This window comes from Mesoplodon densirostris, chromosome 9 (genome assembly GCF_025265405.1).
Source record: "Mesoplodon densirostris isolate mMesDen1 chromosome 9, mMesDen1 primary haplotype, whole genome shotgun sequence".
NCBI lineage: Eukaryota > Metazoa > Chordata > Mammalia > Artiodactyla > Ziphiidae > Mesoplodon > Mesoplodon densirostris.
This window is the reverse complement of record NC_082669.1, coordinates 110,903,993-110,923,974: the sequence shown is the minus strand read 5'-3', so window position 1 is coordinate 110,923,974 and position 19,982 is coordinate 110,903,993. Positions and strand designations below refer to the sequence as shown.

The following is a 19,982-nucleotide window of genomic DNA, read 5'->3' as shown; positions in this document are numbered from 1 at the left end:
CAGTTCAAGGGCTCGGTCCTGCCGACCCCAGAATCCTCCCCGAGGCTGCACACCGGGGCTGAGCGGGGTTCATCCCAGAGCAAAGGATCCTTGGCCCGGCTCAGGGCAGGCGCAGGACGGAGCCGCTAGGCCTGAGGAGCCCCCGGCCGCGCTGGCTGCCAGCTGAGCTGTGCCCCGGCGCCCTCCAGCTGGGACACCTCAGGCGTGCTCCTCTCCCTCGGTTTTCCTCATGGATGACGGGGGTCGCAAGAGCTCCTGCCTCCCGGGCTGTGGTGGGGCGGGACGAGTGCAAACACGCAGAGTGTCCGCAGCAGCGCTGGCCCCAAGCCAGCTGTAACCTGCCTGAGGTCGCTGTTGCTGTCACCGCCCTCCTGAGGCCTCCAGCCTTTCTCCAGGTCCTGTTTCCAGAAGACGTTCACGACGCAGCCTCGGGCAGCAGAGGCACACGGCGTGGCTTCTTGGAGCCCGAGCCTCACAGGACAGCTCTTGCAGGCAGGGGCAGCCGGGGGGACGGAGTGCCCACCTCTTGCCTCTGGGACGCTCCTGGAGCGTTTCCACGGCCTTTTCAGCCCCGAAGAGCACAGCCCACATGAAACGCACCTGAGGCCCGAGGGCTGAGCAGTGAGCCGTGTGGTCCTGCACGTGACGCACGTGGATCCGAGCCCAGCAGAGGAGCCCCAAGGCTCGGATGGGCCCAGGGTCTGGGGGCACCGGCTCCGCCCCTCACCCGAGCGGGGCCCACCCAGTTCGACAGACAAACCAAAACCTGAGGGCACTTTGTTCCGTGCTGGCGCAGCTGGAGATGAGACGGGCAGTGAGGCTCCAGAGCCGACATCAGACACGTCAGAAGTTAAACACACAGAAGAATCCCCGGCTGACTCCCTGCCGCCAAGGCCCGGAGGCTAGACTCTGGGTTTGACATGCTATCGGGACCTGCGACCTTCAATCCTTGTTTTCCAGGCGGCCCCAGGCCTCTCCTGTGGTGTCAGCTTCCGGCACAGAGCCCGGGGAACGGCGCGGGGCGGGGGCCGAGGCACGGGGTCCTGCCCAAGTCATCATTGGCAAGTCACACAGTCTCCCTGTCCCCACCCCTGTGACTGGCACCTGATGGGCATGGCATTCATGGGCAGAGGGAACTGAAGAAACTAAACATCTGAAAAATCTTTTTAAAAACCTGAGCTCACTCGTGGACTAACTTTGCGACGTTTTGCTGTTTTCCTTTCCTCCCTCCCTCCTTACTCTTTCTCTTTTTAAAAATTTCTTCTCACTTCCTCTTCTTATTGAGAGTATTTGCTCCTGAACAGTAAGGATTCCAGAAGAAATAGTCTCAGCTGTCAGTATTCTTGCAGCTTGAACCTGGGCTGTCTCTTCTGGGGACCAGAGCCTACGCTGCCTGTGCGGGCTTCCTCCCGGGGTCAGGGGAGGGCGGGAGCAAGAGGACGCGGGAAAACGCGCTCTGTCACACACCATCCGACAGCAACCATGGGGATGTAGCCCTTGGACGTGGGGTGACAGGTGAGATCCGGGCCTTGGGTCTGGCATCTACTACACACACAGGGGTGGTGATTACGGGTTATTCCCCGATGGGGGCAGCCAGGAGGGATGCTCAGCTGAGCTCCGACACCCAGGCAGGACCAACGTGCACAATCTTTGCAGAAGAACACGATAAACAGGGAGTAAGTACAGGACGCATCCTGAGAGCCGTGCGACATGGAGCAGACACCGCATTTCTCGGGGTCTCCGAGCTCCAGTCTTTAAAGGAAAGAGGCTGGACTCGCCATCAACACTGTCTTCGCTCTGAAGTCTCTGATCCCCAGCACAGAACAGGTTTCCCTTCTTTTCTGCCACGAGCCACGGGGTGTGCAGCGTCTCACAGCTCCCGGTATCATCAACAAATAAACCATCCCTTGTCACGTGTCCTGCCCACCATTCCAACAAAAGACCACTTGTTAACTGAGAATTAATTGTTTTGGGTCATTTGAATGATAAGCAAAAGTTCAATTCTTTTGCTGATTAAAAATATAAAACCTCTCTTTTGCTGTGCCCGTTTAGGATTGAAATGCATTTCTTAGGAAATAAGACGTTAGTTTAAGCCCAGTTCTTAAATTGGGGTCCGCAGACACAGTATCAGAAGTCTTACTTTCTCCCCTTTATATAGAGTCTACTTATTATTCAAGTCTGGGAAACACTCGATTACCAGACACTTGCTAGGGCATCAAAGGTGTCTGAATGCACCTGCCAGGTGTGCTTGGGGGGGACTCAGGAGCCCACCTGGCAGGGTCGGGGCAGCAGGCGGTGGGCTGCAGCTGAAGACAGATATGGGATGAAGGAGCAGTGGAGCACAAGTCTGGGGACGCAGCCCCCGAAGAGGACAGGTCAGAGCCAACCACCGACAGAGGGCCAGGTTTGGGTGAAACTGGGGAGGGGGCGGGGGAGACCCTGCTGGGGAGGAAGGCAGCGGTGTGGTCTCCCATGAGCTGCCAACCCTTCGTCCCTGCGTTTCTGCGTTTGGGGCTGGTGCCGTGAAGAGCAACAGGAAACCTATTCTCCGGCACCACCTGCCAACTTTTCACTGAGATGTCTCCGGAAACCAGTTTTGCTGCCCACAGCAGTGTGGGGAAAGTGGAGACAATCTAAAAAATCACAAAAACAACCTAAATCTCAAATCCCTACCAAATTTGAAAGACCCTGACCAATTTTCTCTGAAACCTTAGATCAAAGCTGGTCTCTTCTTTCAGGTCTTCTGGGACATTGTCTCTGGATTTGATGAAGACCCAGAACTCAAACCACTGCTCAAACCAGGCACTAATGAATATGTAAGTCTTTATGGTCTCTCCTAGAAGTTTGTGTTTATTATTACATTTTCTGTCTTTCAGCTTTATGTCTTTTATGTCCTAAGTGATGCTAAGCTCTTCCAGTGTAGGGTCAGGTCTTACACCTCTACAACCAGCCCTGCTCCCCGCAGTTTGGTCCCCCTGTCCTTAATGGTTCCATGCTGGGCCCTGGTGCTCACAGCCACAGTCAGAGAACCTTCCTTGGTGAGGTCATTCCCCTTCTATGAGCCTCCCTAGCATTGACCACACCTGTCTGGAAAGGGCCTTCACGGTCAGACCAAAGTAATCTACACAAGAATGGCCCATACTTACCCACTAGGTCACTCCTTTCAGGGACAGGCCTCCTAGATTCACTCTCCTTTTTACTTCCTGTGATAAAGTTTCTCCCCCTTCCCAGGCACACAGCTTCTCTTTTTCTAGGTGGGCCCACGTGCAGGGGTTCTGGCTGGAAAGGATGCACACCACCGCTAGGCCTCAACACAAAAATTACAAAACCTTCCCATTTTTTCTCTGCTTCAGGGCCAGAAGCAGAGCCTTGAAGATGCTGGGGCCACACTCTAGAAGGAGCCTGAAGCCCTGGGTTCCTACCAGAAGAGCAACCTGTATTTTGTGTGTGCGAAATAGAAACCCTCGTTCTGCTGAGTGTTGGGTGGCATTGCATCCGCACAAAAGATGCTGAAGTCCTCCCCCTCAGGACTGGTGAGGGTGACCTCATTTGGAAACAGGGTCTTTGCAGAGAAATCAAGCTAAAATTGAAGTCATTAGGGTGGGCCCTGATCCAATATGACTGGTGTCATTTTTTTTTTTTAAGATGTTGGGGGTAGGTGTTTATTAATTAATTTATTTATTTTTGCTGTGTTGGGTCTCCGTTTCTGTGCAAGGGCTTTCTCTAGTTGTGGCAAGTGGGGGCCACTCTTCATCGCGGTGCGTGGGCCTCTCACTATCGCAGCCTTTCTTGTTGCGGAGCACAGGCTCCAGACGCGCAGGCTCAGTAGTTGTGGCTCACGGGCCTAGTTGCTCCACAGCATGTGGGATCTTCCCGGACCAGGGCTTGAACCCGTGTCCCCTGCATTAGCAGGCAGATTCTCAACCACTGTGCCATCAGGGAAGCCCACTGGTGTCCTTTTATAGAAAGGGCAGATTTGGACACAGACATGCACACAGGGAGAAGATGAAGAGCCTGGGGTGAGGTTTCCACAAGCCAAGGAATGTCAAAGATCGACAGCAACCAGCAGAAGCTGGGAGAGAGGCCTGGGACAGCGTCTCCCTCACAGCCTCAGAAGGTACCAACCCTGCTGACACCTTGATCTTGGACTTGCAGCCTCTAGAAAGGCGACACAATAAATTTCTGTTGTTCAAGCCCCCAGTGTGTGCTACTGTGTGATGGTGGCCCTAGGAAACTCATACACGAAGCTGCTGAGATTTTGGTGGTGGTTGTTACAGCAGCTGTGATCATTCAGTAGCAAAATCCTGATTTTATTTGAGGTGCGGGGAGCCCAGATAAAAGACATTTCCCAGCATCCTTTGCAGCCTGGTGGGACACGCGGCCAAGCTGTGACCTTTAGATGAAGCAGAGTGTCAGCAGCCCCTGTGGGGAGACAGCCTGAGGCGCTCAGTTACAGGAATCACCCTGTGCTTCACCCGCCCTCCTGTCTTCCAGCCCGGGATGCAGACACGATGCCACTGTGTATCACAAAGCAACACGTCTTTCATCCAGTTTCAGCAACTGTTATCTTGAGTTTTCTGTTACACGTAGCCAAACATGATCCCAAATGATGTAAGAGATTTTTATATTTTAAAAGAAGCCTTTGTGCAGGTGTGACGTCCACACCCACAGGAACGAATACACGACAGGAGTATTTCAGGCACCTGCTGGGCAGGGAAAAGTAGGTGCTCCAGGGGGTCTTTCTGGAGCCCCTCAAACTGCCATCTCAGAACATACATCAGACACTGAACAAAAACATCCCTATTCTCTTGGGTGGTGGGTACCACACCAGCAGCCACATTGAGGTCATGCCTTTTCCAACTTAATTTTGTGGCTTAAGTCAAAAGTCTGAACAATTTTGAGCTATACCGAGAACTATAAACGCAGAAACAGGGAAAGTCAGAGTGAAATATCTCCTGAGTTTGCATTAGGCTGCAGGAAAACCAGAGCTCAAATGTAACCATATGCACAGGCTTATACAACAAAGGTGACAAAAAAGAATTCCACGCATCAGCACAGGACATAAATGTTGTCCAGTGTCCCATTAGCAGCACATGGCTGAGATGAAGCACCACGGCGTCACCTCCAGGTTCTCTGTTAATTTCAAAGAAGAATGGGACACCGACTGCAGAGACAACCGCACCCCGTGTGCAAAATGCTTATTTCTTATTCCCTGGGTCCTCTCTCTGGGAATCAGCCACAAGAGTGACAGTTCAACTGCAACAGTAAAACGCTTAAAAATACCTGCTTATGTCGGGAGCGCCACAACAGAATATGGACAACAACCTACAACCTCTAGTCTGTCCATATTGATTGGGTTGATTGGTTAATGCAGCTAACCAACCAAACATGAAAATAACTGGTTGTTTGGCTTCCCAGGCAGAATTAGTAAAATACCTCAGAACTCTCTTTTAGAGGCACTGCACCCCCCTATACATTATTTTATAAATAGAATAAATAAAATGTTGTGTCGATGCTATTCCGTATATCTAAGACACAAATCTGTTTCATTTTCACTCACGCCCGAACCTTAGGAAAGTGGTGGTGACTTCACCCAGCACCGTGGGAACGGCAAGGCGGCTGGGGGAGGGAGGAGGGGGCGTTGGGACCTTGTCACGCTCCTGACCCTCAGGGTCCCTAATGGTGTCATCACACCCAGGCCCGAATGTGACTAAAAGCAAAATCCATTCTGAAAATGTAGGTATTAACCCCTTGACTTGGAGAGAAAAATAATAGGACCCTCCAAAGAAGTATTTAACTAAATGGCTTTCTTAAGCAGAGTTACATCTATTTTTTAAATTATGGATTCGCAGGAAGTTTCAAAAATAGTGCATTGAGTTCTATGCTCCCTACCCTCAGCTTCCCCAGTAGTGACCTCTCATATACTGTGGTGCAGTCACTGAACTGTAGTCACTGTAGTGCAGTCACTGTACTGTAGTCACTGTACTGCAGTCACTGTCGTGCAGTCACTGTAGTGCAGTCACTGTACTGTAGTCACTGTAGTGCAGACACTGTACTGTAGTCACTGTCGTGCAGTCACTGTACTGTAGTCACTGTTGTGCAGTCACTGTACTGCAGTCACTATACTATAGTCACTGTAGTGCAGACACTGTACTGTAGTCACTGTACTGTAGTCACTGTAGTGCAGTCACTGTACTGTAGTCACTGTAGTGCAGTCACTGTACTGCAGTCACTGTACTGTAGTCACTGTACTGCAGTCACTGTACTGTAGTCACTGTAGTGCAGACACTGTACTGTAGTCACTGTAGTGCAGTCACTGTACTGCAGTCACTGTACTGCAGTCACTGTACTGTAGTCACTGTACTGCAGTCACTGTACTGTAGTCACTGTAGTGCAGACACTACTATAGTCACTGTAGTGCAGTCACTGTACTGTAGTCACTGTACTGCAGTCACTGTAGTCACTGTACTGCAGTCACTGTACTGCAGTCACCGTAGTGCAGACACTGTACTGTAGTCACTGTACTGTAGTCACTGTAGTGCAATCACTGTACTGCAGACACTGTACTGTAGTCACTGTACTGTAGTCACTGTAGTGCAGTCACTGTACTGAGTCACTGTACTGTAGTCACTGTAGTGCAGTCACTGTACTGTAGTCACTGTAGTGCAGTCACTGTAGTGCAGTCACTGTACTGTAGTCACTGTAGTGCAGTCACTGTACTGCAGTCACTGTAGTCACTGTACTGTAGTCACTGTACTGCAGTCACTGTACTGCAGTCACCGTAGTGCAGTCACTGTACTGAGTCACTGTACTGTAGTCACTGTAGTGCAGTCGCTGTACTGTAGTCACTGTAGTGCAGTCGCTGTACTGTAGTCACTGTACTGCAGACACTGTACTATAGTCACTGTACTGTAGTCACTGTACTGTAGTCACTGTAGTGCAGTCACTGTACTGAGTCACTGTACTGTAGTCACTGTAGTGCAGTCGCTGTACTGCAGACACTGTACTGTAGTTACTGTAGTGCAGTCACTGTACTGTAGTCACTGTAGTGCAGTCGCTGTACTGTAGTCACTGTAGTGCAGTCACTGTACTGTAGTCACTGTAGTGCAGTCACTGTACTGTAGTCACTGTACTGCAGTCACTGTAGTCACTGTACTGCGGTCACTGTAGTGCAGACACTGTACTGTAGTCACTGTACTGTAGTCACTGTAGTGCAGTCACTGTACTGTAGTCACTGTACTGTAGTCACTGTAGTCACTGTACTGCAGTCACCGTAGTGCAGACACTGTACTGTAGTCACTGTACTGTAGTCACTGTAGTGCAGTCACTGTACTGAGTCACTGTACTGTAGTCACTGTAGTGCAGTCGCTGTACTGTAGTCACTGTAGTGCAGTCACTGTACTGTAGTCACCGTAGTGCAGTCACTGTACTGAGTCACTGTACTGTAGTCACCGTAGTGCAGTCACTGTACTGAGTCACTGTACTGTAGTCACTGTAGTGCAGTCACTGTAGTCACTGTACTGCAGTCACTGTAGTGCAGACACTGTACTGTAGTCACTGTACTGTAGTCACTGTAGTGCAGTCACTGTACTGAGTCACTGTACTGTAGTCACTGTAGTGCAGTCGCTGTACTGCAGACACTGTACTGAGTCACTGTACTGTAGTCACTGTAGTGCAGACACTGTACTGTAGTCACTGTACTGTAGTCACTGTAGTGCAGTCACTGTAGTCACTGTACTGAGTCACTGTACTGCAGACACTGTACTGTAGTCACTGTACTGTAGTCACTGTAGTGCAGTCACTGTACTGAGTCACTGTACTGTAGTCACTGTAGTGCAGTCGCTGTACTGCAGACACTGTACTGAGTCACTGTACTGTAGTCACTGTAGTGCAGTCACTGTACTGAGTCACTGTACTGTAGTCACTGTAGTGCAGTCGCTGTACTGCAGACACTGTACTGAGTCACTGTACTGTAGTCACTGTAGTGCAGTCACTGTACTGAGTCACTGTACTGTAGTCACTGTAGTGCAGTTGCTGTACTGCAGACACTGTACTGAGTCACTGTACAGCAGTCACTGTAGTGCAGTCGCTGTACTGTAGTCACTGTAGTGCAGTCACTGTAGTGCAGTCACTGTAGTCACTGTACTGAGTCACTGTACTGCAGACACTGTACTGAGTCACTGTACTGTAGTCACTTTAGTGCAGTCACTGTACTGAGTCACTGTACTGAGTCACTGTAGTGCAGACACTGTACTGTAGTCACTGTACTGTAGTCACTGTACTGCAGTCACTGTAGTCACTGTACTGAGTCACTGTACTGCAGACACTGTACTGAGTCACTGTACTGTAGTCACTGTAGTGCACTGTACTGAGTCACTGTACTGTAGTCACTGTAGTGCAGTCGCTGTACTGCAGACACTGTACTGAGTCGCTGTACTGCAGACACTGTACTGAGTCACTGTACTGTAGTCACGTCACTGTACTGCAGTCACTGTAGTCACTGTACTGAGTCACTGTACTGCAGACACTGTACTGAGTCACTGTACTGTAGTCACTGTAGTGCACTGTACTGAGTCACTGTACTGTAGTCACTGTAGTGCAGTCGCTGTACTGCAGACACTGTACTGAGTCACTGTACAGCAGTCACTGTAGTGCAGACACTGTACTGTAGTCACTGTAGTGCAGACACTGTACTGTAGTCACTGTACTGTAGTCACTGTACTGCAGTCACTGTAGTCACTGTACTGAGTCACTGTACTGCAGTCACTGTACTGAGTCACTGTACTGTAGTCACTGTAGTGCAGTCACTGCAGTGCAGTCATTACCGTGTAGTCGCCGTAGTGCAGTCACTGTCCTGTAGTCACTGTACTGTAGTCACTGTTGTGCTGTCACCGTCATGTAGTCACTATAGTGCAATCACTGGACTATCGCTGGACTCCCGAATCTCACAGCCTCCTAGAATGGTCCCCCACTGTTGGCCACATTGGAGAAGTGGCTGGGGCCAGGCACATCTCTTCACCCAGAAAACTCACCCCTCCTCTGGGGAGGAGAAGCAGCTCACTCTCAGCCTGGCTCCCTCTGATGCCATGCAAGTGTTTTGAGTGGGCTTTGTATCTATTCTGACATCTATTTTTGGGCTTTTTTTCTTTGCATTTAAATGATTTAATTATTTACTTGTGATTATAGTATTACTTATCTTTAATTCTGAATTTCTGATAATTATTTGATAGTTTTGCAGAATATTATCATTTTGGATTTTTTTCTAAACACTGTCTCTAAATAAATCTATTTTATCGACGTTTGAACACTTAAACCATTTTTAACCAGTGATTAATATGCTGATGGAGATCTCCTTTTCAGAACTTTCCCCCTAACCAGCTCTCTTTGGGGCCTGAAACCCTGCCATCGAGACAGGAGCCAGAGTGGCTTCCCGAGGGAATTACAGAAATTGCCACAAGCTTTGACTCCGTGTATGAAGGTAGAATGCTGAGCAGGGTCCTTCAGGGAAGGTGGCACGGGGGTGGTGGCACTGTGGGAAGGGGAGGTGGGACTGTAAAGGCTCAGGATTCCCCATGGATTAGGGCAGAGGAAGGCCGAGAAAGGTCAAGTTCTCTTTACTTCTCAGCTTTCCCGAGGGTCTGCCTGGGACTGCACACATCAGTTCCAATTTTTCGTATAAATATACATATGCACACATCACCCCCAACATGTGTGGGGTCCTCGAGCCTCTCTGGAAAGTTCAGTCCCTGCAATGGCAAAGACGTGAGGTCCCCCGCGTGCCATGAAGATGCCCCCAGAGCCACGGAGACAGGTGGGCTCAAAGCGCCCATGGAGCCTCGGCCCTGTGGGGAGATTCTCAGAAGGGGGAGGGGGAGGACTTGGGCAGGCCCGGCTCCAGATCCCAGGGCCGGACGCATATATCCGTGCAGCTAGGGCTTTGCCCAGAGTGTCGCAGGCAAGGCCGGCACGCCCTGTGGTGGCCTCCAGGCCTTGGCAATGGGGCAGCTGTGGGACCTTCTGGCTGGGAGGCCCGCACCTTCACTTCCATCCCATCGAGTCAGTATTGGCGACCGCGGGGTTCATTCTGAACTGCTAGGACATGACCCATCTCAGCCTCCAAACAGAAACTCTGCCCAGATTATCTCATAAAGCTTTTCTGCTTCTTTCCTCCCAAGTCGCAGGAAGAGTTAAGCAAAGACCAAAAAGCACTTACTTTTCTTATCTGTCGTGTTGTGCACGGTCACCGTGGGGACCCCAGGACCTGCATTGGGCAGAGAAACAAAAAGGGGGTCGTGAGTTTCGTGGAGAACAAAAGAGAACCAAGCCTTCGTTACAACGTGCTCACCGGGGGCTCTGGGGCGCCTAGCTCCGCGGAAGAGTCAGCAGCCACGGACGATGGCAGGGGCTGGGCCCTGGGTGTTAAAGGCACGTCTTCCTAACTTTGTGTCCACGTCAATTACAATGAACCCAATGAAAAGTGTGTGTGTTTTAGATTATTATAACGACATAAGACATCTATACCCTTATAACCTCATTCTGACTGTCCAGACACAATTCCACGTTGTCTTTACGGAATTCTGGTCAATCACTGCAGACTCAGTCCTAAATCACCTTTCAAAGCTGCCTTGCTGGCCCCTCCTGGAGGAAGCCATGACCTCCACTGGTCTCCTGTAATGCTTGGTAAAAACTTACTAGTGTAACGGCATAATTTTGCAAATGTTCACCTGCGTTTCAGTTTTCCCTGATGACGTAGCTCGCAGCTTCCAGCTCCAAGGCTGTCCTGAAGCTGCAGCCCTGGGGTGAGAAGGGGGCCTGGCCAGCTGTGGGTCAAGTCTGTAGATCAACTTCGTTATTCTCTTTAGCAAAAGGAGGGTCCAGAAAGAGAAAAAGGCTTTGTAAGTTATTTTTCAGCTATTTTGAAGGTGTATTAAGAGGCAGGTGTGGGTTTTTCTAACTTCATCTCTGCCCCTTCTCTGCACTCCTTCTCTTCGGCCGGGGTGGGCCTTCCCACGGGATGTGACGGACACCAAGCGTGTTCCCACTGGGCCTACTGTTCTCTCTGCCCGAAGTCTCCGTCCCCAGACACTGGCGCAGCTTGTCTTTGTCTTCATTAAGTCTCTGCTCACACGCCTCCTCCCACCACTTACTGGAAGAGACCCCTCCACGACCACCGGCCCAGCTTCCACCTGCCCCTGATGCCTGCTCTTCACAGGGCACCACCCGTACCTAAGGGCAGGACCCTCTAGTATGCATTTTCAGTATCTGTTCATTGGCCCTTGCAACTGCCCTAGAACGCAAGCTCTAGAATTTTATGAACAAATTCTGGAAGTCTGTCTTTCCTGCCATTAGTTCCAGCATCTAGAACACCGTTTGGAACATAGTGGGGGCTCGATTACATATCCGTGGAGCGAATGCTGGATGAATGATCACAGAACACACAGGACGGAGCAGGGGAGGCTGCGCCTTCGGCCCTGGTGCACTTGGGAGAAAGCAGACAGACAGGAAGTGAAGGCTGGTGGAGGGCAGGTGTGCAGAGCAAGATGGATGTGTTCTGGGAGCTGTGGGCCCTGGGGCTGCTTCTCCTCTGCCTCAGGCTGGGGTCTCTGGGACGCTATGAACTCCCGGGAATGGCTGCATCTTAGCTGGGGATACGTACTATTTGGGCAGCTTCCCGGGGATCATCATCAGAACTTCCTGCCCACTTCCAAGGGGCCACATGACAAGTGGTTGAGTTGAGAGCCAGGGTACCTGCCATGGATCTAACCACAGTGAGGCTCAGAGCGCCCCCCACAGAGGACATCCTAGTCCAGCATCCCGAGAGAATGTGGCAGAAAAGCAGTGCAGTCTGAGGTACCATGGAAAGGCAAGATGGGCTGGTCCAGCCCGGGAGCACCCCCCGGCCTGGCTGAGCTGAGAGACAGACTGTGGTCGCAGCAGCCGTGGACCTGAAGCCTGTCCACTACCTGGGACTGGGCCCAGACACTATCCAGTGCACATCCGAAGTCCGGGAGGTCCGAGGCCTTGTCTCCCCAACCACGTGACCCTTCCCCATTCACCCATAGATAGGATTGCCCAAACAGAATGCAGCTTAGCCAGTTATATTTGAATTTCAGACAGACAATATATATTTTTCAGTATAAGTATGTCCCATGCAGTATTGAGACTTACTACTAAAAATCCATTTGTTGTTTACCTGAAATTTAGTGTTACTGGGTATTTGCTAAATCTGGCACCCTTGACCCAGGGACGGGGAGGGGCGAGCAGTGATGTGAGACTCTGTGCATTTAACCTAAAGGGACAGCACTCACTGAAGGGGATCTAGGCATTGGCTGTGGGTTTAAATTATTGAGTCAAACTAAGTTTTCTGGCTCGAAGACCCATTTCCCCATGGGGCACTCATGTGGAAGAACAGATCAGTTACTGAGAAATAAAGAACCTGCATCTCTTTTCTCTGCACATTTCAGGGTGAGTAAATTTGCAAACAGAGCACATCCTCCATTCTTATTAATAATGTAAAAGATTATTATTTATTCAGTGCCTACTATGTAAAAGGCACTCTGCTAGGTGTGTATATGAATAATTTCTAATCCTCACACCAGCTCTACAAAGCAGGTGCTTCTAACCATATTTTACAGATGAGAAAACACAGGTTTCAAAAGCTTTATGTTTTTTGTCCCAGCCATACAATAAGAAAGCTGCTGAGCCTGGATTAGTCCCTTCTTATTTTTAAATCCATAAACTTGATACATATTTCTAAAAAAATTCAAAAACTACAAGAAGGAATAAAGTGACAAGTAAAAGACCCTTCTCACCCCACTTTCCAGAAGTAACCTAAATGTTTCTAAAATGTCCTAAAATGTTTCTCTGCATATAAGTGGTCAAATTTACACATAAGCAATTATTTAAACATACAAATAAAAAATATAAAAAACCTTTCATGTAAATATGCAGCTTTATCAGACCTTAAGATTATACCATATTGCCTTACTTTTTAAAAATAAAACAACATTCACAGATTTTTGAGGTCACCTGTGTGCCCTGCCCTAATCTCAGTCTGCTTCCTTTCCAGAGGTAACTGTTATCTTGGAGTTAGTATTTATTATTTCTCCGCATATTTAAAAGATATTTTTGCCACATGGTATGTGTTCACAATAACATATATGCCACACACAGTATAATATAGCATACCTCAGAGTAACATCTTTTATATTGTCTTAATATCCAGTCTGACAATAGCAAAAGAATGAAGCCAAATGCCCAGAGGATGAGTAAACACAGCCACCGTGGAGAACAACTGAGCAACGGCTGTGAAACCAGAAGATCCCTGACACCATCAGACAGTCCCATCCCTGGACCACATCTCAGAGCGAGCCCGGCACACAGACACAAGGAGGCACGCACGCAGTAGGTCGTTCTCAGCAGCAGCTATTATGTCTGAGCCACAAGCGCCGAGCTGGCCACGGGCAGGGGAGGGGATGACTTAAATGCAGTCTGTTCACCCAGTGGAAGATCGCAGAGCATGTGAAATGAGTAGACAGACACCTATCAACATGGGCCAGTATGAAAAATACCACGTTGCGTGAAAACAACAAGTTGCAGGATGGTAAACACTGTAATATACAATGATGTAAAAAACTTTCACAAGCTGTAAACCTTTGTTTTTAGCAGATGTATAGTATTCCATTACATGGGTATACCGTATCTCTTTGGTCCACTCCCTACTGATGGATATTTAGGCTGCTTCCTTTTGTTTTTTCATTGCCATAAACACTGTTGCAGAAGTCCCTCTAACATACATCTTCACACACAGGGAAGACTGTGTTGGTTAAGCTAGTTACTGGCATTGCAATTGCTGTGTTAAAAAGGTTTTATAGCTGGTTTTCAGTAAATAAGCTTGTGGTTTCAAACACAAAACCCCCAAGTCTCAGTGCTTTAAAACAATGAAAGTTTATTCCTTGCTAATGTTACATCCTGGTAAAGGGTCAGCTGTGACCGTGCTGGTCCTCCTCCAGGATCTGGGCTGAAAGGGTAGCCTTCATCTGGAACGTACTGTGCTTGTGGCCAAAGGAAATGAGAAGGGAGCTGCAGAAACGCAGCGGCTCCTGAAACACCCTGGGCCATAGTTCATGATCGCTCTGGTGCCTTTGCCAATGGGGCTGGAAAACCTCTCGGCGGGGGGGGGGGGGGGGGCGCAGGTCACGCACGAGGGGAGGGTGGTTCCAGAGGGCACACAGTGGACAAGGGCATTAGCGCCCCAGGCAGAGACCCTGGACTCCAGTGAACACTGTCTCCTCGCCCTCTAACTAAGGGTGGATGCGGGTCTATGGTATAACTTAAAAAAATGTGTTGTCTTTTTTACCGCTCTAATGGGCAAGTATTGTATCTTGGTATTGCTTTAAGTTACCTTTTTCGACTTTTGAGTGGAGTTGGACAACTTTCCGTGTTTGACATCTGCATTTCGTGTGTGTGTGATTGCAAACTTCCCTTTCCCATGCACCGTCCACTTAAATCGCATTGTTGCTTGTTCTTATCTTATTTAGGAATGAGATCTTTACCATGCTGCTGCAGACTTTTCTCCTGTGTTCTTTCTAATTTGTGCCTCAAAAAGTGTCGTAAGTACCAATGGTAGCAAGTGTCATGCTCAATTTTACTTTCAAAAAACATAATCGCTCCTGCGTGCACACGCGCACACACGCGCACGCGCGCACACACACAGGAATCCTTGGGCTGGGGATGTGAGTCATCCCAGAGCCCGTTCTGAATCTGGGAATCAGTGCCCTGAACAAAATGTTTGCTGAATGGATTAACAGCTCATGAGCGATGACTTCCCAAGCATATACTTGGCCACCATGTGTCAAGGCAGCAAAGTTAAATTCAGCTAAAGAAGGATCCCCTAAGACCATTCCCATGTCCTGTGTTTTACAGTTCAGGTCATTGTTTCCCTGCTGATACTTAGCACCCACCCCACTTTTCTCTAACCACCAAGGGTAGCTGTCTCCACTTCTAGGATCTGAATTATGTGTGGTTTTCTTTTTGAGAGCCACATCACAACTGTGCCATATTCCCTGTTATTTTAATACAGAATATTCTTTAGAATAGCCAAACAGAGACAATAAAAATAGAAACTATATTTAAAGAGGACACAAAAGTTAAAAAGCAGCCCCCGTGTATAACTTAAATCGATTGATTATAACCTAATCCCATCCAGTTATCCAGACCCTCCTCTGGGAGCTGGGCCCCCTGGGTCCACAGCCATTGTGGTCCAGAAGCGGGGTTCTCTTCTCCCCCTCAAACTGCCATCACACGAGCTCCTCTGGCCCAGGTGGCCTCGACCCACTGCTCTGTGTGAATTTTAAGATCACCCATCATTGTGAGATTTCTATGATGTTTTGGGCTCCTGAAACTTGGCAGATAATTTAGGAAAACACCAAAATCTAAACAAACTTTCTTACAAGAAATGAAGAAAAAGCAGGAGATTCCCAATTCAGAGTAAAATATTTGGGCTTTGTGATACTTTGACCAGACCTGGGTTACTGTCACCCAGGATTTCTGTAAGAGAAGCAACATGCTAAACACAGGGGCAGCACACATATGATTTCAGGGAGCTTGAGACACTTAAAGGGGGCCCTCCAAACTCCTTTTAAACAATGAAGGATACTTCTACCAATGCGACTTTGGAAGGGCTTCACCACCGAAGTTTTCAATTGGTTTTCTTTACTTTTCTTCCTCTTCCTCCAAACGATCTCACGTGCATCTAGCCAACAACTAACTGATTAAATGCATTGTTCTGAACAGTAGGAAGCTTCTATCCTTTTGTCGCTGCTGCCTGTAAGTCACTCCCTCCCCATCATCTGGGCACAGACTATCATGGCCCAGATCTGGGAAATCGTGCTTTTTGTTTGCTAGATGGTCAGAACCTGACAGCACTCTGCTTAATGGCTATTCTTCTGACAACTCCTATTCATAGTTTCTTCTTACTTTGCATGTAATCCAATTCAACAAATATGCATTGAGATTCTACCATGTGCAGGGCACAGTGCCAGGTCCAGGGAACACAGGCAGAAGCAGACCAAGTATTTGCCATCAGGGAGCTCAGAGTCTAGTATAGGAAGACAGCCATGCACAAAAGCAGGCTTTGATGACTGTCACCAGAAGAAGGTGTACCGTCGTGAGATCTGCACACTGACTCCGGGACTAAGGATGTGGTCTGGAGACCTGCTCTCGTTCCAGCCCTGCCACCAGCTGCTTTGTGGTTCCGGCCAAGCGACTTTTCTCCTCTGGGTCCCAAATGTGGAATATAGGGTGGCTAAGGTCTATCCTTAGCAAGAGGAACAGAGGTTGCAGCGAAAACGATGACACCACTCAGGGTTCCTATTATGTGCCAGACGCGATGCTGGATGCCGGGGAGTCGCTGCCTCACTTCACCAGCTCCCAGAGACAGGGGGAGCCTCCCCCCAGAGATGAGGATGCTGTGATCGGAGCCTCCCCGAGACGCAGCATGGACCTCAGGCAGGAGAGATGCTCTACCCCTGTGCCCAGAAGGAGGCGCAGGATGAAAGTGAGGGTGGAGAAGCAGGACAGCCTTTCTCTTCCTTCTCAGCATCCCTTCCAGTGTCTGCATGTTTTCGGCTAGTCTTAGGATACAGGATATGCTTTCAAATAAGAGCATATAACTCTATGGCACCATAAATGCCTCTGTCAATAGGTCCTGTATTAAACACCTGATTCTCTATGTGCTCGCCTATGGACACACTCATGCACACGCTCCTAGATTCGCGTGAGCGGGCACATATGGACACATACATGTAGACATAAAAATATTTATTATGGGGCCTCCCTGGTGGCGCAAGTGGTTGAGAGTCCGCCTGCCGATGCAGGGGATACGGGTTCGTGCCCCGGTCTGGGAGGATCCCATATGCCGCGGAGCGGCTGGGCCCGTGAGCCATGGCCGCTGAGCCTGCGCGTCCGGAGCCTGCGCATCCGGAGCCTGTGCTCCGCAACGGGGGAGGCCACAACAGTGAGAGGCCCGCATACCGCAAAAAAAAAAAAAAAAAAAAAATATTTATTATGATTCTCTTTGCCCCCTCCTAATATTTCTTTTCTTCTTTTTTTTTTTTTTTTGCGGTACGCGGGCCTCTCACTGTTGTGGCCTCTCCCGTTGCGGAGCACAGGCTCCGGACGCGCAGGCTCCGCGGCCATGGCTCTACATGATGAAGAACCTGTTCTTAGTCAATGTGCCACCTGCACCATCACAGCCCTAACACACATGTTCCTTCGTCCCCAGGGCTCCTGGCTGAGCGGTGTGGGCCACAGTCTTCAGAATGGTCCCACGTTTTGTGAGATGTTGAGGATCTGCACGGCCCACCACGTGCGTCAGGCACGAGGAGGCACCTCTGTTCTCCAGATGCAGCCCGGAGCCTCTGACAGCCCTTCCCCGGGCTGTCCTGACTTTGCCGTTTCCACCCCACTCCCGAAGGCACTGAGCTGCTGCCCTGCACCTTTCGACTTACTGTCTCTGTCTCATCCCCGCAACTGGGTTATTACGCATCTGGGGCAGGACAAGGCTGTGAGCACCCTGCAGAGCATCCCCCAGAAAGCGGCTTTACTAAGCCAAACACACTTCCCTGTTACCCGTAGGCTCTCGGTACAACTGATTTTTATTTCCTTTGAGAAGACTTTTCTTATGACCTAAACTTTGCCCCCCATTTCTGTAATCTGCAGTACGAGGTGACGGGACGGGACTGGAGCTTTTCCTGGGAGCCTCTCAAGGCAGCCGTTTCCACACGGGGCGTCCCAGTAAGTTTTCTTTTGAAGAAGAGGCTCCGTGACTCAAAATGCGCTGGAGAACGTCTGGATTAGAGGATCTTTCCACCCGCTTCTGCCCTAACATCCTATGAATCTAAAGACATTCCTGACACCCTCTAGCTAGAAGTCAGTCCTCAGTTCTCTGAATTACTTAATAATTGTTTCACTGCTTTCATTATACCGACTGCGGTCTTGTATTATCGTCCTCATGAATATGTATCATCTCAGCCAACTAAACCCCAGGGCCCCGAGGGCAAGGATGGTGTAGCACGGCCCACTGGGCCCCCAGAGTGTCCTGCACATGGAGGACCTGGAGTAAAGGTTTTAAAAAATAAATGAACAAATTCAGAAAGCGTAACAACTCCTGGGGGATCGTAGGGCGCGTGTAAATATAAAAGTTTTACTTTCTTTGCGTTGGGATGGAAATGGTGGAAACAGAAGTGAAAAAAAAAAACCCAACACAGATGTTAGAACTTGAGAAAGCACTGCTCCAGGAGACTTCACCAGTGGGAAGAAAAGGGCAAGAAATGAGCAATGACACTTTTACAAGTACAGCAAGTTTTGTGTGTGGGTGTGTGTACCTATGTGTGTATGTGTCTGTGTTTACATGCATGTATGCGACCATGTGTGTACATGAGTGTGTGCATGTGAATGCGTGTGCATCAGAGTGTGTGCATGTCAGTGTGAGTGTGTGTGCACTCTGTCCACAGATGTGCCCACACCAGGGCAGGGCTCCTCATTAAAACTCATCTTTTAAAATTTTTCTGTTGTTAAAATAAAATCCCTTCCCCCAAGTTCCACATTTTTTATCATGTCACTGAGCAATCTGGAATACTTTAAACAAAATGAGTGACACCTAACACCACAATGAAACATTTTATAACACCTATGTGAATGCCCTGCGAAGAGGTAGAAATGTACTTTGAACAGCCACGCGAGTGACACTTTTAATTAATTTCCTCTTGCTGTAGCAGCCGTGCTGTTAAAGTGACAGAAGAGATTTCTCTCTTACACACCAGCCTCCTAACTGAGCACTGCTTTTATGTGAAGGCCCAGACACCAGGTGGGCTGGGAAAGGGTGAGATGGAGTCTGTGTGCTCGGAGGGGAGCACTTCCGGAAGAGGGAGATGGAAGCAAGTCAGCCCAGCGCATGATCTCCCTCAGCCGGGGCTCCTTCCTAAGAGAGGTGCATCTTCAGAGTCAAGCTTCAAGGCCAGACACCCTTCTGAGAGGCCCTGGAGGTGCAGAAATGAAGCTCACAGTGGTTAACCAGAAGTGGGGCCCGGAGGGCAGGCCCAGCTGGCTTCGGTGCACCCGGAGTAAAGGGAAGGCTTGGAAGATTCTGGGGGTCTCAAGGCGCCCCTCAAGGGCCCCCCCCCACGGCCGGGACGCAAACAGCTTTCAAGTCACTGCCACCTCCAGGGGTAGCTCTCTCAACACGACAGTGTCAACAGGCATATTGGATGAACGTTGTATTTACCATTTTTCATTGATTCTAAGACACGGTCAATTGCAAGATGAACCGCTGGTTTCGTAAGATTTTACAGAGATTGTAAGATCCATCCTGACTTCAGAAAAATTCAAAGTGGGGGAAGTATACCTTGGAAGCAAGGATACGGTATTTCACATACTCTCTCCCAGCTCCAGCTGTACCGGCATCACCTGGAGGACCTGGACCAGCAGTAGCTGGTGGGCTCTACCTCAGAGTTTCTGATTCCCGCGTGCGTGACGGGTCTGAGAATTTGCAGGTGTAATGAATCCGCGCCCCACGCTTTCAGAACAGCTGCTCTAAGGCAATAATTTAAAGCAAGTTCCTGTTCAGTGATATTGTGATTTATCATAAGAAATAGATATTTATCTCTGTCCACAGTTCCTGGCACATAGCTCCTAAAACCCTTGTAATTTCCTGTATTAGGGCAATAAGGCATCTTCTGTAATATCCAGTTTTTGTTTGTTCTGGGTTCCTGAAATAGTTTCAGAGCAAAAAAAAAAGGGAGATGGGTCTTTTGATATTCATAACAAGAAGCCCCTTTCAACCACACCTGGATTTATATTACTAAGGCGACTTCTGGGAAACCCCAAAGGATGGAGACTGTTTGCAGAAAAACCAACACAATTAGAGGCTCTGAAGTTTCAACCCCACTCACAACCTCTCTGGAGAAAGGGGCTGGAGGCTG

At 49.2% G+C, this 19,982-nt stretch overlaps 1 protein-coding gene across 1 annotated transcript in view; it reads right to left on the bottom strand.

The window, feature by feature from the left end:
• The window catches only part of DPP6 (dipeptidyl peptidase like 6), an 804,405-nt gene that overhangs the window by 30,108 nt on the left and 754,315 nt on the right, over positions 1–19,982 (bottom strand). Inside the window, exon 17 of the mRNA XM_060107540.1 lies at positions 10,214–10,261. Coding sequence (XP_059963523.1) covers positions 10,214–10,261 — 48 coding nt within the window. The remainder of the gene's footprint in view (positions 1–10,213; positions 10,262–19,982) is intronic.